Consider the following 19307-nt stretch of genomic DNA (forward strand, 5'->3'; position numbering starts at 1 on the left):
CCCTGATGGATGTGTAAAGCAAGGAAGAGCACAATCCATGTATCAAACCATAAGACACAGGAGAAGAAATAGGCCTTTCGGCCAATCACGTCCTCTTCACCATACAATGAGATCAAGGGCTATCTGACAATCCTCAATTTCACTTTTCCCCATAAACCTTGATCCCCTTACAGATTTAAAATCTGTCTGAGCCTTGAATATATCTAACTACCCAGCCTCAACAACCCTCTGTAGTAAAGGATTTCCAAAACTCGATATCCTCAGAAGAAAATAAACCCTCCTCATCTCTGTCCTAACTGAGTAATCCCTATTCCAGGGGTAACAACCTTTTTACGTCTACCCTGTCAAGCTCCCTAAAACTCTCATATGTTTTAATAAAGCTACCTTTCATTCTTCTAGAACATCTTGACACCAAGAACAGTTACATAAGAATCCTACTCACTGACTACAGTTCAGCCTTCAACATTATTATCCCCTCAAGACTGATTACTAAACTTAGTGATTTCAGACTAAAACCCCACTCTCTGCAACTGGATCCTCAGTTTTGTGACCCATAAGTCACAATCAGTGATGATTGGGGACAATATTTCATCCTCACTAACATTCAACACTGGACCTCCAGGGGTGCGTACTCAGCACCCTACGGTACTCACTGTATATCCATGACCGTATCGCCAAATACCAGACTAATGCCATTTACAAGTTTGCTGATGACACCACCACAGTCGGTCGAATTTCAGATGGCGACAAAACAGACTACAGACAGGAGGTGGAAGACCTGGAAAAGTGGTGCACTGAGAACAACCTAGCTCTCAATGCTGGCAAAACCAAGGAATGCATTATTCACTTTCAGTGGGATGTTACTCATGCCCGCCTACACGTTAACACCACAGAGGTGGAATAAGTTGAGTATGTCAAGGTCCTGGGAGTGGTCATCCATAACAAGCTTTCTTGGACTCTTCATGAGAACACACTGGTTAGAAAGGCCCAACAATGTCTCTTCTTCCGCATGCAGCTGAGGAAATTTGGCATGACTGTGAATACCCTTGCCAACTTTTGTAGGTGCACCATTGAGAGCATTTCGTCTGGATGTACAGCTACCTGGTATCGCAACTGTACCATTCAAGAGCGGAGACGGTTACAGAGAATGGTGAACTCGGCCTGGACAATCACAAAGGTCAACCTCCCATCTATAGGATCCATTTACCACGCCTGCTGACAAGGAAAGGTCGCCAGCATTCTCAAAGATCCATCCCACTTTGGCAATATTTTTCTACAATGTCTACCATCAGAGAGAATGTACAGAAGCCTGAACACATGCACCAGCCAGTTTCGAAACAGTTTCTACCCTACTGTTGTTAGAATACTGAATGGTCTCACAAACTCTTAAGATTTGCCTGTACCTGTGTTTTTGTTTTTGCTGCTATTTACCTATTATTTACTTAACTATGCTACTTAACTCTGTGATTTGCCTGTATTGCGCGCAAGACAAAACTTTTCACTGTACCTTGGTACACGTGACAATAAATTCAATTCAATTTAATTCTAAAATTCAATGAATATCAGCCCAATATTCAACCTTCCTCAGAAGAAAATCCCTCCATAGCCAGGATCAACCTAGTGAGCCTTCCCTGGATTGACCCCAATGCCAGTATGTCTTTCCTCAGATAAAGAGACCAAACTGTTCATAATTTTCTTGGTGTGGTACAACTTGTGCCTTATTTATTTTTAGCAGAACTTCTCTATTTTTATACTCCAATCCTGTTGAAATAAAATCCAAAATCTATTTGCCTTCGCTGAACCTGCATGCTAGCCTTTTCGGATTATATGGAAGCTACCACAATCCTTGCGTGCCACAGTTTTCTGCAGTATTTTTCTATTTAAATAATATTCAGCTTTTCTATTCATCCTGCCAAAGTGTATAGAAGAGAATCATAGAATCCCTACAGTGTGGAAACAGGCCATTCAGCCCAACAAGTCCACACTGACCTTCTGAAGAGTAACCCGCCAGAACAATTCCCCCTTCCCTATTACCCCTGACTAATGCATCTAACCTGTACATATTTGGATTGTGGGAGGAAACCGGAGCACCCAGAGAAAACCCACGCAGACATGGGGAGAATGTGCAAACTCCACACAGACAGTTGCCCGAGGCTGGAATCGAACACAGGTCCCTGTGCAATGTGAGGCAGCAGTGCTAACCACTTAGCCACTGTGCCGCCATAATCTCATATTTTTCCACATTATATTTCATCTGCAAAGTTTTTGCCCTCTCACTTAATCACTATATCCCTCTCAGTTCCCAACATTAATCTCCCTGTAATCACATCTATGTAATGGCTATTGGATCAAATCTATTTGTGCCATCAATTCATTTATTGTGTTCCAAATACTAAGTGCATTTAAGTGAAGAACTTTGCCTTTATACCATTTTCCTCCCCTTAATGCTACTTGCTGATTTTTAAAAATGTTTCGTACGCTCTGTCCCTGCCTGTCCAAATCTGGTTTTATGACCTAAGTAGATGCCCTGTAATGCTGATATATCCTTTTGTTTAGTAAGTCAAGGTAATCCCTCTCCAAGAATCATCACCCTGCCTCCAACCCACCCCCCCACTCAGCTCCCCCTTATTTAATTTAAAGTACTCTCTACGATCCTAGATTCACTAAGACACTGGTCCCAGCACAGTTCAAGTGAAGCCCATCCCACTGGAATTGCTGCCTTTTACCCCAGTGCCAGAGCCCCCATGAACTAAAACACATTGTACAAACGCAGGGCTAAGGCTCCTCACATACTACCCCTGGGTCCCTATACCTCCCTCACTTGCAGACACAACCTTCTGTCTCTGATCTTAGACCAAATTTGAATTATCTAGTCGAACTGCCTGCCGCAACAAAGTTAACAGTTATTTTACCCCCTCCCTAATGTGGCATAATCAGTCCAGCTCCTCTGAAATTCCTTGAGCTGCAAATATTTATGTGTTCACTCTGGATTGTCATGATGCACTGGAGCCCTGGATCACAGCAGAGACACACAGCTCAGTGAGCAGAACCATCTTGAAGTAGTAACATAGGATTGGAATGAGGCCATTTAACCCTCGAGCCTGTTTCACCACAATTGAAATACATTATATTTTTATCCAACTCAAGTCAATTGTTGCATAACCTTTAATAATTCCACCCAACAAAATAAAACAACTGATCTAAGTTTTGAAATTTTCAATTGAACTCTAGCCTTTACAGCCTTTCAAGGGAGAGGGTTCCAGAATTTCATTTGTGTAAAGATGTTGTTCTGAAATGAACCCTGAATATCCTGACTCTGATTTTAAGTTTCAGTTCAATTTATCTGTACTCCTCACAACCCATTACCCCTCTGGGAAATAGTTTCTTCCTATCTAATTTATTGAATCCTTCAATCATATTAAATAGCTCAATTTGATCACCATAATATTTCATAATGAAAAATGTAATATGCATTTTTTTCTAGTGCCCCTGTGCTGTACCCACCCCAAAACTTATGTTTCTTACCTAAGATGCAATACAATAATGCAGCATTTAGTTATCCATCTCCCTAGCTCAGGTTTTGTTGCCACCAGCAGATACCTTACTTTCTCCCAAAATGCAACGCTCCAAGATGTCCTGCAATGCTGAACATCAATTATCTGGAGAACAACTGCTGAAGTACAATTTAAAAGTGAAGGAGCACATCAGAACCTAAGCCTGATGAAGAAGGGAAGGCTAACTTGAAATTGAGCCACTTGTGATATTGTTAATGTTGTTCCCTTACTGGAGTATTAAACTGAGGGTTCTGCAAGGGGAGGAAATGAAATATTCCTTTATGCAGTGCCCCTGTTAAATGGCAACTGAGCTTGGCTGCAATTTTGGATGTACAAACTATGTTGGCATCTGCCATTTCACTGCTGGCTGACATAGAAACCCTTATAATGTTTATTTCAATTTTTTCTGCAAGAGAAGTAGTTTTCTCAGTGGAAACTACAATGATAAATTACATTACCAATCAATTCAAGGGTTATTGGTAGTCCCTGGATGCAGTATAAGATGAAAATGATTACTAATGAGTGACATGTTGCAACCTAATTGTCCTGTAATAATGTTTTACTCGAAAGGAAACCTGGGGATTTTTCAAAATTGGTTTGTAGGTAATGATAATGCAACTTTCCCACAGATTTCAAGAAAAGGTGTAATTTACACATAATTCATTTGTTGTTTCAAGTTGCTTCTCCAAATAAGGTAACATTGGAAAGAAGTTTACAACATAAGCTATTCAAGATCACTATAACTCATTATAAACCGCTCTCTGCAGTCAAACTCTGTTATAGCAAATTTTGAGAAATATAAATTAAGTTTTATACTTTTCTCTCATTCAATACTTTTGTTACAAATCACACAATACCAGATTATAGTCCAACAGATTTATGTGAAATCACAAGCTTTTGGAGCGGCACTCCTTCGTCAGGTCCTGATGGAAGAGCTCCACTCTGAAAGCTCATGATTTCATGTAAACCTGTTGGACTATAGCCTGGTGTCGTGTAATTTTTGACTTTGTCCACTCCAGTCCAACAACAGTACTTCCGCATCAATATTTTTGTTGTGCTGAGCAATAGTATCTCTGCTCACTCTTGATGATCGCAGGCTCTTGGCTGAAGAATAGTGAGATACCAGATGCTTATATCTAGGCAAACACAACAATTAACAGAAAACCTTAGTCACTGTACTCTGCGTCATTGCTTAGATCACGTGCTGCTAAATGTGATCTTGCCCTTCGTAGGTTGCAAACACTTTCAGACTAGGATCAGGGATTTTTTTTGTTAAAAAAAAGACATTGCTTTATGAAACATGGAATATTCATTACATAAACAAAATACATATTCCACATCTGGTCAAAACATCAATTAAAGTCAGTTCAAACAGAGTTTTTCAGCAATTTCAAAGTCTCCTGTACTAAATCTCTACACAAAGTCACAAGAGCTTTTAATTGGTTTTGTATGCGTGAGTCTCAGACAGACTGATTCTTGTTCCCTTACAATCAAGGCAAAGCTTCACGTGTCATTAAATATATACCAGAAAAAAGGGAAGTAAATTCAGTTACAATCATAACTGATTTGAAGTAACCAGCCAGTCACATGATTGTAATAGTCTCTGTTTACAAATTACAGCTGTTAGATCAAGTAAACAGTCCCTCAGCATATCTGCAATGGAAAGTATGAATTGATATGACAGAGCAATAGCACAGGACAGATAGGTTTGAATCACAGATCAGATGTAAACATTTGAGTGATTGTAACATGGGTGCCTTATAAGAGCAAGAGGCAAACAATCAAAGCACGAAGGCTTGGTTCATTTGTCTATCAACCAGCTCAGGAAGCACATTCCCTCCAGATCATTAAATACCAACGCCAATTGTAATGTGGACCATCATTAGCAAGAAACTCCAATCAATAACACATTGCAAAACAACATGCTACATTTTGTCACACCATAAGAAAATAATCAAAACTGACCAACAATTTTAAACATGGTTAACAATTTATAAAGAGCCCTGATATACAGTTACTTGAAATTGCAGCAAAGTATATCTGCAATTATAAAAAAACCCAAATGCCCATCACTTGCATGACGGAGGATTGTGGCAAACACTGCAGGATTTCTTCAAAAACTACTGCACAACAACATCAAGATGTATCAGTACTGTTGCTAAATCTGATTAATAATTTATTGATTTAAATAGTTGGAATAATGTAAGAGGCACTCCTCCCTTCTTGCCCAGGATCACACTGGCACTCTGTCTTCTCTCCCTTAACTCAAGTTGACACTTCTATAATCACTCTAGTTTTAATTCAGATTTCTTCTAGCCTCACATCACAAAACATTTACACACCATTGTTTGCCACTCTTATAAAGGCCATGACACATACTTCCTCTTGCCCCCAGTTCACATTAGCTCCTTCTTCATCTCACATCCTTTTCATTCACCATTTTGTCCTTGTCCTTTAATTTCAACTGGCATTCTTCACTGCTTTTTTTGTAAATGTATTTATTAGCAAATTTTTTTAAACTTTACAAACATATAAAATTATTGAAAAGTACAATCAAAAACAAATATCAGTATAATAAAACAAAACACAAATTACAGTACCACTAGTGTCTACTAACGACTAACCTACCCTATAATACAAAACAAACCCTAACACTGTGCAAAGCAACATAAATAAATAAGTAAATAACTAATAGTTCAAAAAAAAGAAAGAAAAGCAAAAAAAAAATTTAAAAACCTACAAAATACAGAACAGCTAAGCTCAGCACAAAGCGGCATTCTTCGCTTAACCTTGCCAAGATCGGTTTGGAGTTTTTTTTCTCCACCTCCCTCCTAAATTACAGATATAAGTCCTGAATGTTTTGCCAATCACAATGCATCCTTCTTCCATGGTTTTCCCCTTCACTGCTGGTCTCACCACCTCCTTGATGTTGCTGCACACAAGTTCAAGCTGTAACTGTACATTTTGCACAGGTATTCCTCATCTTACGATAATTTAGTCAACAGCAATCCAAGAAATAAAAGCAAACATTAAAATAAAGAACAAGAATAGGCTACTGAACCCATGAAGCCTACTCTGCCATTCAATAAGGTCTTAGCTGATCTGATTTTAACCTTAACTTTACATTTCTGCATATCCCCGGTTACCTTTCATCCTCGTGGTCATCAAGTATCAACCTCTGTATTAAAAATATTTTAAAATCTGCATCCACTGCATTTTAAGAAAGGGAATTCCAAGGACACACAACCCTCATAGAAAAAAATGTTTTGATTTCTCTGTTCTAATTGGGTGAACCCTTATTTTTAAACAATGATGCATAGTTCTAGATTTCACATAAGAGGCAACATCCTTTTGACATCTGCTCAATCAAATTCCTTGACTCTTTTAAACTCCAACAGGAAAGGATCTAGCCTGTCTAACCTTTCATTATAACACAACCTGCTCATTCCAAGTATCAAGCTAGTAAACTTTCTATGCATTAACATGCTTCATAAAGATAGTGACTAGCACTGTAGACAGTACTCCAGATGCAATCTCACCAATTCCCTGTATAACATAAGCATAACCTCCTTATTCTTGCATTTAATTCCCCTTGCAATAAAATACAACATTATGTTAACTTTTCTGATTATTTTCTGTACACGCATACTAATCTTTTACGATTTATGCACGAGGACACCCAGACCTCTCTAGGTCTCAGAGCTCTGCAGCCTCTCACCACTTAAATAATATGATTTGTTTTTATTTTTATTAATGCTAGTCAAATCCGAGTGTAACGTGAAGGAATGAATCAAGAAATCGTTAATTCTTGCCTTAAAGATGAACAAGCAGATAAGGACTCGGTATTTTGTCCTTAGAAGTGCAAATGTTTAGTTGGCATGGGTAGAGAATCATTACAGAAACTGTATTTGTCAGCTCCTTCATCTAAATCAGATATTACTTTGTATTTTTACTGAAAGCAAATTCAATTTTTGTTTATAGCCTTTCTGATGAAATTGGAAAAGCAGGCAGCAATTGTCATTTTTCAAATATACTGTTACAGAGGAAGACCTTTCTTTCAAAACATCTGGCACTAACTTTTGTGCTCAATGCTGAAGTGAAACATACTTTCAACACAAGAGTGACCTTTGATATACAGTAGGAAATCTCGTTCACGGTGCCATTGATATGATTAAAGGGTGAAAGCCTCGAAATGTTATTCTTTAAGATTTCAATACATTTTACAGCGTTTCTGCTTAAACAAAGGGAATCATGCTGTCAATAGGATCAAAAGATACAATTTACTAAGAAGCAATATAGTATGTGAATTAATATTTAGCACAATGAGAAAATCATGCAATTACTTCTGTATGCAGACTTCCCATACAATAGGTCAGTCACTTATCTAACCTGGAAATAAAAGCTTTTTCTTTTAAGAAACATCTAGGTAAATCTGCAACATTCTCAATAACCTGCAATTTTCCTGCAACTGCCAGAGGCATTGGCATAGGTCAGTAAGTGACCCCAGTAGATCTCAATGTCTTTTGGCTTAAAAGAAGTTAATTCAAACTTTAAGACAGTATCTCCAATTGAATCCAGATTTTTCTTCCTTTGGTAAAACTGCCTATCAGATAACTATGTACAAAAATTGCTACAAGAAGACTTATTAGAAGCCAACATTTTCCAGTAATCATCCAGTATGTCATTGCATGTTCCTGCTAAAAGAGGGAAAGGGGAAGCAGAAAATAGAAAGGAGATCCAAAGGAATAACTACAATCCTTGAAATCAGATATATTCCCTCCTGATTAATATGTCGCATGCCATGAGTTAATCTGAAGGCAGTTAATGGGGATAATCATAGATGATCGTACTCACTTGAGGTCTTTGAGGCTAGAAGTGTAACTGTTGCCCCTGAGAGGAATTTAAATCCTAAAACATTTTTCTGCTCATCATCTGATTCTCCAAGAAAATCTGTTTTCATAAAAAAAACATAATTGTACCTACAACTGAATAATAACCACACTAAATCATGATAAAAGGCACAATTCGAAATTATTGATCAAGTTAATCTTTGTGAAGATTTCAAACTTATGTATTTCTTAATTGATTGTTACAAATATTTTTAAATCAGAATTGAATTTCAAATGTTAAGATACCTTGTTACAATCAAATATTGTGTCTTGCATAAATTAAGAAAATGTTTTTGGGGACCATTTATAAAAGCATAGCTAATGGGGTATAAAACACAATTCTATTGTCACAGATGAAGTTTGTGCATTCTCTTACTCCTTGTGACCAGTATGTTTAGTTTGGAGGAAGTGTGTCTTTTTAATCCATTGATGTTTTATCTTTATTAAATAACAATACGGTAGCACATTTTGAGAGATTTATTTATTCTCAACCCCCTCAAATTAAACAAAATAACAAAATAACTCTAATTTATTCTAAAACACACACATGAAGATGAGATTCAAGTCAAGCCAATGTACTTTGAGATGATAATGATCCCAACCTTGGATTTTATGATGTCCAGACACCCGCATTGCAAGCTTGTCTTTCCTTCAAAGGCTTTGACGCTTTAAGCATGAATTGAGGATCATGTAAAGGAAAAGATTTTCAGCACGCTTTGAGGTTTCTTGGACTTGAATTTTTTGGAGATTGGTTCTCACATGAACTTAAAGTGGAACAGGTTACATACTTTGGCTACCTCATGCCTTGTAGCCTCATTGCAAATCTGATTCACATACTTCCTAATGATAGTTCAACGGCTTTGGCAGAAATGCCTGCCAATGATTCTTCAAACAAAACAGGCATTTGCACCATGTGACTTGCACAAGTTCAAAGTCTTTTCTAACTAAGGAGGTTGTGTTCATGTTGATGATATGTCCTGTGTTGTGGGTTACTATCCCAAAGTTTGAGGCAGTGTCTTTATGTTTTATTAACCCATTAAATCTGATAATACCACCTCCCCCTCCCCCCCCCCCCATTGGTTTTAATAAAGAGGATAGACTCTGACCAGTTTGGAATTTTATTTCCCTCCTGAGATAGGGGAGTGGTCCTAGGACAGAAAATAAATCAAGTTACCCTCAGATGGCCATTTTTCAAGCCATTTGTGTCCAGTTTCAAAATATAAAATTAGTTTTGAGGTTTTATACACATGATAACAATTACAATCACTGAGCTTTGAATGTTCCAAATGGCAAAGCTTAAGTAGTTCAGCCATGGCTCTGGTAATTTTCAGGTTTAATTCTATGCTGAGTTCACTAATTTCAGCAATAAGGATGCTGTAGTTGGGCTCAATACCCAGCTTAATGAAATAAAGTAAGATTACTAATCAGTAACATTTACAGGATATTCTCTTGAGCTTGAAGTAATCCAAAACTGTGCTGCCAATGTTGTTATTTGCACAATACCCAATTCACCTGTCACCCCTAAACTCGCTGATTTATTGCTCCTAGTCTGACAGTGGGCTCAATCTAAAAAATTTCATTGTTAGTTTCAAATCTCTCTATAGCCTTGATGCCTTCCAACTTTTAACCTCCTCTATTTCCCTACATCCAGCTCTAAAGAATCCCTGATTTTAATAGTACACCATGAATAGCAATGCCTTTAGTTTCCTAAACCTGAAGTTTTGGAATTCCTCTGCACCTCTCTTTATATCTCTGAGGTGCCCTTTAAAATATATATCTTCAATCAAGCATGTGATCCAGTGATGCTCTCTATGTGGATTAGTGTCAAATTTTATATGAAAGCAAAACACAGATAAGAGAATGTTAAATTTTATTTTATAATGGAACTGAGAAGCACCTCAGGATTTTTAAAAAATATTATTTTAAAGGTGTTATTGCGACAGCCTGTGTGTTTTTGGGGAAAAAACTGAATAACAACTAAGATAAAATTACCATACGTCCAGGTTCCTGACAGATAAACAATAGAAAGAAGGGTTTATAAAGCTAATTACAGGGGTGAGCAGGTTCCTAGATATAGTTCTCTGTTCAGGGAGGTTAGTTGAATTGTTTTAGAATAAATGAGAGTAAAGGAATTTCTTTCAGCAGAATTTGGTTGAAATTATGTATGTTGGCAAAAATAGTTAAAATTTTTGTATCTGAAGGACTCTACTAATAGTGAGTTAAATTTCTGGTACAGCAAACTATAGAAAGAGCGAATTTCAGACACAAACCTCCATAATTGAATATCAGAAGCAGTAAAGTTCTGAAATGAGAGATGTCTAAAATATTAGAATGGTTATAAAGGGATTGGAAGGGATAATCTTGCCAAAAGTAAATGGAATGTAAAGGAAATGTCAGCTTGTATTTTAATCCTTAACACAGCACCCAGACCGAGAGGTTAAATTTCCAAGTTTTGGCAACTATCTAACTTGAGAGATTTGAGGCATAAATCTAATGAATATGGATCAAAAGTGAATTTGTGACATTTAATTTAAAATACAAGTACCTGTGTTGGTTTTCTTAACCTTTAATGCGACTGACTATTTAAAACATTGTGTAGTAATTGTGGTGATTCACAGACACAGTGAAATTCCAAAAAAAAAGTACAACCTCGATTATCCAAACAAGACGCGTGGGGAGTATTTTGTTCGGATAACTGATCGTTCAGATAACTGTTCTGACCATAAACTAGCGGTAATTTATGAGTGCCAGTTATTCGAACATGTCTCGGTTATCCAGCAATACACGCCATTATGCCATCTAATTGATAACCGAACCGATATGATCTCAACAAGCAGTACTTTGAACGCCAGTTATTGAACTTGCCTCGATTATCTGGCAATGCACGCCATAATGCTGTTTAACTGATAAAATGAATGCTGAGTTGTCTAAGCCGCTTTTACGGGACCTTGAGATCTTGTTTGGATAATCCAAAATTTGGATATTTGATATTTGGATAAGTGAGGTTGTACTATATTACCATTCTCTCGTGAGATCATGACACTACGTAAAACTCAAAGTCTCTGCAAGGATAAGGCCAACCTCAGCTGTGAACCTAAGTGATGGCCTCATGGACCAGAGTTATACATTAAAAAATGGTACTAGAAACCATAAGATCACATTTGCAAAATGACTTGCTCTTCAGCAGTGTAAGAAAGATAGGATGGAGAAAGTAATAATGCTCCAAGTAGAAAAATAGCAGTACTACAAAAATACATTTCAGGTTATTGCTAGCTAAATTTAATCTTGCTAATGCTGCATTTATGAAAATATTATTGGTTGTAGAGCACTTACCTGGAAAGATTGACGAGAGACTTACAGGTGGCTGGTTTGTATCAATTGTTATTTTGTGAGCAGCATTCTTCGATGGTTGTATTGGTTGACAAATTAAGTTCAGTGGCAAACTAAACATACACCATACAATTCGAGGAACACCTGTAAGGCAACATTATTTTTAAACTCTGTAACAAGGGCTTATGTGAAGCTTTATACTCTGCAATTATATTTTTAAGCTTACCTCCAAATAGTTATTGCTCATAGTTAAAAATCACACCACTCCAGGTTATAGTCCAACAGGTTTATTTGGAAGTACTAGCTTTCAGAGTAAGACACAGAATTTATAGCAAAAATCTTATGATCCTGCTCCACAGCTACCTGATGAAGGAGCAGAGCTCCGAAAGCTAGTACTTCCAAATAAACCTGTCGGACTATAATCTGGTGTTGTGATTTTTAACTTTGTCCACCCCAGTTCAACACTGGCACCTCCACATCATATGTTGCCCACGTGATATAACCCCCCTCAATTGAACTTCATGATGCTAACATTGTTAAACCTTTAGCAATTGGAAAATGTGATTTTCATCCTGATTTCTCGATAGTCACAATCTATTGCATTCCATGCACAGTAACTTTGAGGTATGCTTGTAAGCCAGGATCAGATCTCTCTTCCCTTAAAGAAAATTTCTACATTTCTGCAAGCTGAAAATTTGTTAAACTGAGGTAGAGCTCCTTTCCTCAGTTCTTATGAAAACTCACCGACCTGAAATGTTAACTCACAACAGATGCTCCCTGATCTGGTGATATTTTCAGCATTTGGTTTTCATTTCAGATTTCCAGCATCTTCAGTATTTTGCTTTCGAGTTATTACGGAAATTTATCTGTGGACGGTGAAGATAGCAACCTAATCCCAGACAAGATGAAACGAAATCCAAAACAAAACTGTAACCTATCTATCTTTTTACGTTTAAATTTTATTTCTTATAAAAATTGACAACTTTGCTAAACTTGTAAACTGATCAAGACTGAACACACGATTATTTCCAGAAGTTTATGAACCATCCACATTGTGTAAACAATCAGCTAAAGACACATTGGACCCAGGGATGAGCCGTTTGCTTCCAGCTAGCATTCAGCAAAAAAAACTAGTTTTTAGTTAGCTCATCACCTCAAATGAAGTCGAAATGTGAGGTAAAGCCACAGTTAGTTTACTGAGTTTCGAATTAGCCCACTGATATGGGTATCAACACTAGAAATGCCTCTTCCTGTCATATGAGTGACTTACATGCCTGACAGGGAAGACATCATGATCCAGAAGGTGGTTCTCCCAGGACAAATCTGAGCTGAGAACCTTTATCACCAGAAGATCTTGAGAGCATCGCTGGATCATGATTAGGAACAGAACTTGCATGATTGTCGGTTGAGCTGAGTTGCAATTGGTGGATCTCAATACTGGCTTCAGCCTAACACCAATTCACTGACCAGCCAACTAGAATTATGGCCTCTGCTAGTGCCTACACCCTAGGCCAGGGAGTCGGCAATGCAGTCTGGGTGACTGTGAAGAAGATGGAGGAAGGATCACCAGTTAACCAGACCTTCTTTGTGAAGACAGTCCTCCTGGATTGTTGCAGATTCCAAGCAGCAGATATCTTCTGTTACCAGGGGCTACTTCAACATTACCTTCAGGAGCATGAGCAATATGAGCATCTCTTGATGGTACTTGAGGAGAAAGGTGGTGAGGTCCCCTCAGTCTGTGGCCTGTATGCAGCACCATTGTTCGTTGTCCCTGCACAGAACAGCTGGATTGTAATAATCCATATGTATGATCCCCATGTCCTGACAGATGTCTTGACCTTTTTGGGAAAATTCTAACAGCTTGAAGGAGACAGCACTGACATAATGGACCCATTCGGAACCTGGACCAGCAAGCAGCTAGTCAAGGTGACCCCGAAGGTGAACGTAGTGGAACATCCTCCACCGACTCACCAGCTTCGCAATCAGATGGAACCGAGGGCTATCTGACATATACACAGGGCAGGGTGGAACATGGTGAATCTGCGGGAGGTTAGGGCAGATGGCAACAGATTGCAAAGTGATCACTGCAGGAATGGGCGGCACGGTGGCACAGTGGTTAGCACTGCTGCCTCACAGTGCCAGAGACCCGGGTTCAATTCCCGCCTCAGGTGACTGACTGTGTGGAGTTTGCACGTTCTCCCCGTGTCTGCGTGGGTTTCCTCCCACAGTTCAAAGATGTGCAGGTCAGATGAATTGGCCATGCTAAATTGCCCGTAGTGTTAGGTAAGGGGTAAATGTAGGGGTATGGGTGGGTTGCGCTTTGGCGGGTTGGTGTGGACTTGTTGGGCCGAAGGGCCTGTTTCCACACTGTAATGTAATCTAATCTAATCTAAACACTGGACGTTGTGAGGGGCCCAGTGAAACTCAACCTCCTGCTCTTGGGAACCAGGAAGGTGACCACTGCACCACAGCTCTGGACAAACAGGAGCAGATACACTCCAAATAAGGAGCACAACATGACAGTCCCTCTGTTGGACTCAGAACCAGACACTTCTGGCTTCAGACCAATGACATGAGGTCAGGGCAATTCTGCCCCTCCCCCCCGGAGGAACAAGATGGCTACCTCAGTGAGGAGACTGTCCAACAATTTGCCCACACCAGGGGATACAAAGACTTCGCCAGTGACGAAACCACAAGCACTGGTTCTATAGGTAATTCGATAAACTCTCAAAATGGATTTTTAAATTGCCAGCATTAATGTGTATAGAGATAAATCTGCTACATGATGTGTCCCCATGTTGGCTTACCTGGCCAACATCAAACAGACTTCCTGTTTCTGGAATGTGAGATACCATACCTCAGTAGCTACAGGAAATGGTCAAGCCTCTGGATCCATAGACCTTCAATTTGGTCAGTGGGAAATGCATGCCATTCCTTCAGCCTGGGTATTTTGCTGCAAGGACCCAATTTCACCATCTCCAAGGCCAAGGAGGTGGTGGGCTGATTCCTCCTTGCTTCAGATGTTATGTACAGAAACACCCCCCAAGACTAATTAATGTGTATGCCCCAGGAGTAAAGACTGAGCGGCCAGCTGCCCTGCAGCAGCTCCCACTATTGCTGGCAACATCCTGGCCATCCCGATCAGTGATGCAATCAAGGTCTCCAGTCATTCTGGCTAGAAACTTCAACTGCATCATCGATATGGAGGGACAAACCACAGGGGCTGACAGCAACTGGGCACCTATGAAAACAGTTAAAGTTGCCAAGTTGCACAACATCGTCAACATCTCTGCAAACAGAGCACAGCATAAATACACCTGTCACAACCACACAGGTCCATTCACTCCAGGATAGATTTCCTGTTTGCGTTCCACACGTTCTCGGTAAGATCAATCTGGTGTTCTTCTCTGACCACGACCTTCTGTTGACCAAATGTCACCGATAGGGTGATCAGCGGGTTGGCAAGGGAATGTGGCAGCTGAAAGTGAAACTGCTGACTCCAGAACACATTGAGGAGCTCAAAAGGGATTACACAAGTTGGAGAACTGTGAAACTCAGTCAAAGGGAACATCAAGAGGTTCTTTATCCTCAAAAACGTTCAGAAGGCGAGAGAGCGGGGTGGGGGGAGGAAGAGAGAGGGACAGAGAGACAGTGAGAACTGTGCAAACTCCAGAAAAGCATGCAGAACGTACACCTGATGTAGATGATGAGGGGTGGTGTCACTGAATATCTCCAGGAGGTGAGGAGCCAGCAAACCTTCCTCTTTACCTTGGAGATCTCCTAGATAATCTTCTGGTCCAGGGTGTACTCTGTGGAGAAGGAGGAGATGTGCTGACATTTCTTCTTCTAGAAGATACACAGGGAGAGCTCTGTGTTCAGCAGCCTGAAGAAAGAAGATGGCTCGGTAACATCGTCTCAGTCTGACATCCTGAAGATCAGCAAATCCTTTTATGCCAGACTGTATGACATAAAGCCCACTGACAGCATGGCCACCCAATCATTCCTGTCCTCTAACATGGAAGTCTTAGATGACAGCCGCAGGAGAAGCTGGATCAGCCATTATCTCTAGATGTAGACAGGCAGGAGGCTGGAAGAACACAGCAAGCCAGGCAGTATCAGGAGGCGCAGAAGTCAGTTGTAACCCTTCTACAGAACTGGAGGTGGGTGAAGGGGAACCTGCAAATAAACGGGGCTGTGGGGCAGTTTGGTGAAGTGGGGTTAGGTGAAGACAGGTAGAGGGTACGACCTGGTTGGTCATGGGAGTAATGAATCTGGTTGGTGGCAGAGAAGAGTGGAAGGGAGGGGGAGAGGCTAGGAAGGAAGTTCGGGATGGGAAGGAAGAACTCAATTGTTTGAAACTGGAGAACTGAATATTGAGTCCTCCAGGCTGACAGCTGCCCAGGCAGAAGATATGCTGTTGTTTCTCTAATTTGAGGTTTGGTTCATTGTGGCAACAGAAGAGGACGGTCATGTCAGAAAGGGAATGGGATGGGGAATTAAAATGGGCAGTGTCTGGGAGGTCCAGTCGGCCCCTAAGGGTCCGGCTGAGATGCTCGGTGAACCATTCCCATGTTTACAATTGGTCTCACCGATGTGACCAAGGCCTTTGAGTCCTTAGAAAAGAATAAAACTCCCAGCAGCAATGGCTTAGTGGCTGACTTGTAGTCAGCTCTGTGGATTTGATTGGCCAGGACCTGCTGGAGGTGTATGGTAGTATTCTTCTGACAGGTAACATGTACGAATCCATGAGGAAAGGTAGCATCACTATCTTTTACAAGAGGAATGGGAGAGGAAGGAAATTAGAAATTGGCAACCAATTTCACTGCTGAATGCAGATTACAAAATCCTGTCCAAGGTCGTCGCCAACCAGGTCAGGTCTGCTCTGGGATTGGTGATTCACCCTGACCAAACCTGAGCTGTACCCAGCAGGACGATCTCGGAGATCCTCACACTCCTCAGGAATACTATCACATATGAGCAGGACAGGTTGGTGGACACCTGTCTCATCAATCTGGACCAGGAAAACACCTTTGACAGGATATCACACACCTACTTGGGGGATGTGATCTCTAAATGGGCTTTGTGGAGGGAATCTGTAATTGGGTCAGACTGCTCTACAACAACATCAGTAGCTGAAAATGAGTTGCTGGAAAAGCGCAGCAGGTCAGGCAGCACCCAAGGAACAGGAGAATCGACGTTTCGGGCATCAGCCCTTCTTCAGGAATGAGGAAAGTGTGTCCAGCAGGCTAAGATAAAAGGTAGGGAGGAGGGACTTGGGGGAGGGGCGTTGGGAATGCGAAAGGTGGAGGGAGGTCAAGGTGAGACCTCCCTCCACCTATCGTATTCCCAACACCCCTCCCCCAAGTCTCTCCTCCCTACCTTTTATCTTAGCCTGCTGGACACACTTTCCTCATTCCTGAAGAAGGGCTGATGCCCGAAACGTCAATTCTCCTGTTCCTTGGATGCTGCCTGACCTGCTGAGCTTTTCCAGCAACACATTTTCAGCTCTGATCTCCAGCATCTGCGGTCCTCACTTCCTCCAACAACATCAGTAGTGAAGTCTCAATTAATGGGTGGGAATCAGAAAGTTTCCCGATCCGTAATGGAGTCAGACAGGACTGCCCACTCTCTCCTGCCTTGCCGAGTCCATCAAGAAGGATATGAGCCTGAGAGGGAAGTCTAATCCTGGCAGTGGAGGCCTGCAGATCAAAGCCTCCATGGATGATGTCGCCGTTTTGTGCCCAGATCCGTTGTTAGTGCACAGGCTCATGACCATTTGCTACCAGTTCAAACTGCCTCAGGAGCCAAGGTAAATTGAGGCAAGAGCAAGGCCATGTTCTTTGCGAACTGGGCTAATGTATCCTCCTTCTCCTTAGAATCAGGATAGTGATTACCTGAATGTGCTGAGAATACGGGTTGGAAGAGCTGGCGCAAAAGTTTGGGATGTGCATATCGTTAAGATAAGGCAGAAACTGGGCTTTGGGAGTATTATTCCCTGTTCATTGCAGGTAAAAACCTAGTTATCGTTGGATTATTTATTTATTTATATATTGTCACTTGTGCCAAAGTACAGTGAAAAGCTTTGCTTACAAACAGTTCAGGTAGATCATAGTAAACAAGTATGTACAGAACAAAAGATTTAGAGAGAGGCATACAGGTAACATTGCACACGGCGTACAAGAGAGATCAACATTAAGAAGATAAGCATTATTTGAGGCTAGACAGTCTGTTCAATAGTCTGATAACGGCTGGGAATAAGCTGTCCCTGAACTACTGGTGTGTGTATTCAGGCTTCTGTATCTTCTGCCTGATGGAAAAGGTTGTAGGGGATCATTACGAGGATGCGAAGGGTCTTTGATGAGGTTGGCAGCTTTTCTGTGGTACCGAGCCATGTAAATCCTTCCATGGATGGAAGGTTGGCTCCCATGATGGCATGGGCTGTGCACAGCACCCTCAGGCACTCTCTCGGTTATTATAATGGGCAGTGTCTGGGAGGTCTGGCCCATTCTCAGAATCTCTTCCTTTGCAGTTACCCGAGCCATCTTTACATTATCTGGAGGTCAAAGATGGACACCATGTCCAAAACCCTGGATAAGGGGAGGAAGAACGTATCCAAAGCCATCCTCATCCTGATGGCCACATTTGTGTGTGGCTGCATTAAGCTGTGCATGGACCCTCGGTATACAAACATCAAGTGTCACTACATACTGTGATTCTACCTGTCCCAGCGTTGCAATGGATGGGACTGGCTTCATTGCCGCAGAACACTCCAAATAGTTGGAGAAATTTGCGAAACGAAACAAAACACCTTTGACCACAAGTCAATCAGGAAGTGATCAGCACATAGCACCCCTGAGGCCCTGCGGGAAAAGGAGAGGGTGGATCCCTGAGCAGATTGTCTAAGTCATTTGGCAGAACGCCTCATCACTGGAACTCTCTAAGAAGCATCAAAAATTGGCTGGTAGTGAGAAGGGCACTGTCTGTGAGATGCTTCATGTATGCCTGGACTCTCTGTGCCACCGCATGCTGCTGTCAAAGCGGCTGCGGGGGGAGGTTGGCAGCGGTTAGAGACTGTCATACACACCCATCTGGAATGTGCCTTTGCCAACAAAGTCTGGAGAAAGATGCAATGGTTTATCTCAAGGTTCACCCCAAGCAAATCTGTGACACAGGACTCAGTGCTCTAGAGATTGTTTCCCACACATTGCAACAAACATCAACTGCCCCTGAAGAACCATCAACTTGGTGAAAGGCGCTCTTTGGTCTGCCCGAAACATGTTGGTCTTCCAGAACAAGGGGTTGACCCTGACCAAGCGTTGCAGACTGGCACATTTCAAGGTCTAGGATTACATGCTGAGGTACACACTAAAGCTTGGGCAGCTGCTGCCAAGGAGAAGTGGGGAAAGACTACCGTCTACAGTCTTTCAGCTGAAGTTAAATGGGGGTCTATTTAGGTATCAGATCCACTGCACCCCCACCCCTGGTAATTCAAAGATATGTAAATTAGCTCTTGTACAAGTGAGAAATGTCTTTG

The 19307-nt window shown here is 41.0% G+C and overlaps 1 protein-coding gene across 5 annotated transcripts in view; it reads right to left on the minus strand.

Moving 5' to 3' along the window:
• bbs9 (Bardet-Biedl syndrome 9) overlaps window positions 1-19307 on the minus strand; it is a 546582-nt gene that overhangs the window by 404617 nt on the left and 122658 nt on the right. For all 5 annotated transcript variants that reach the window (XM_072571014.1, XM_072571013.1, XM_072571017.1 and 2 more), the window contains 2 exons: window positions 11777-11917; window positions 8409-8504 (listed from right to left, as the gene is read on the minus strand). In XM_072571014.1, coding sequence (XP_072427115.1) covers window positions 8409-8504; window positions 11777-11917 — 237 coding nt within the window. The remainder of the gene's footprint in view (window positions 1-8408; window positions 8505-11776; window positions 11918-19307) is intronic.

This window comes from Chiloscyllium punctatum, chromosome 5 (genome assembly GCF_047496795.1).
Source record: "Chiloscyllium punctatum isolate Juve2018m chromosome 5, sChiPun1.3, whole genome shotgun sequence".
In the NCBI taxonomy this organism is placed as follows: Eukaryota; Metazoa; Chordata; class Chondrichthyes; order Orectolobiformes; family Hemiscylliidae; genus Chiloscyllium; species Chiloscyllium punctatum.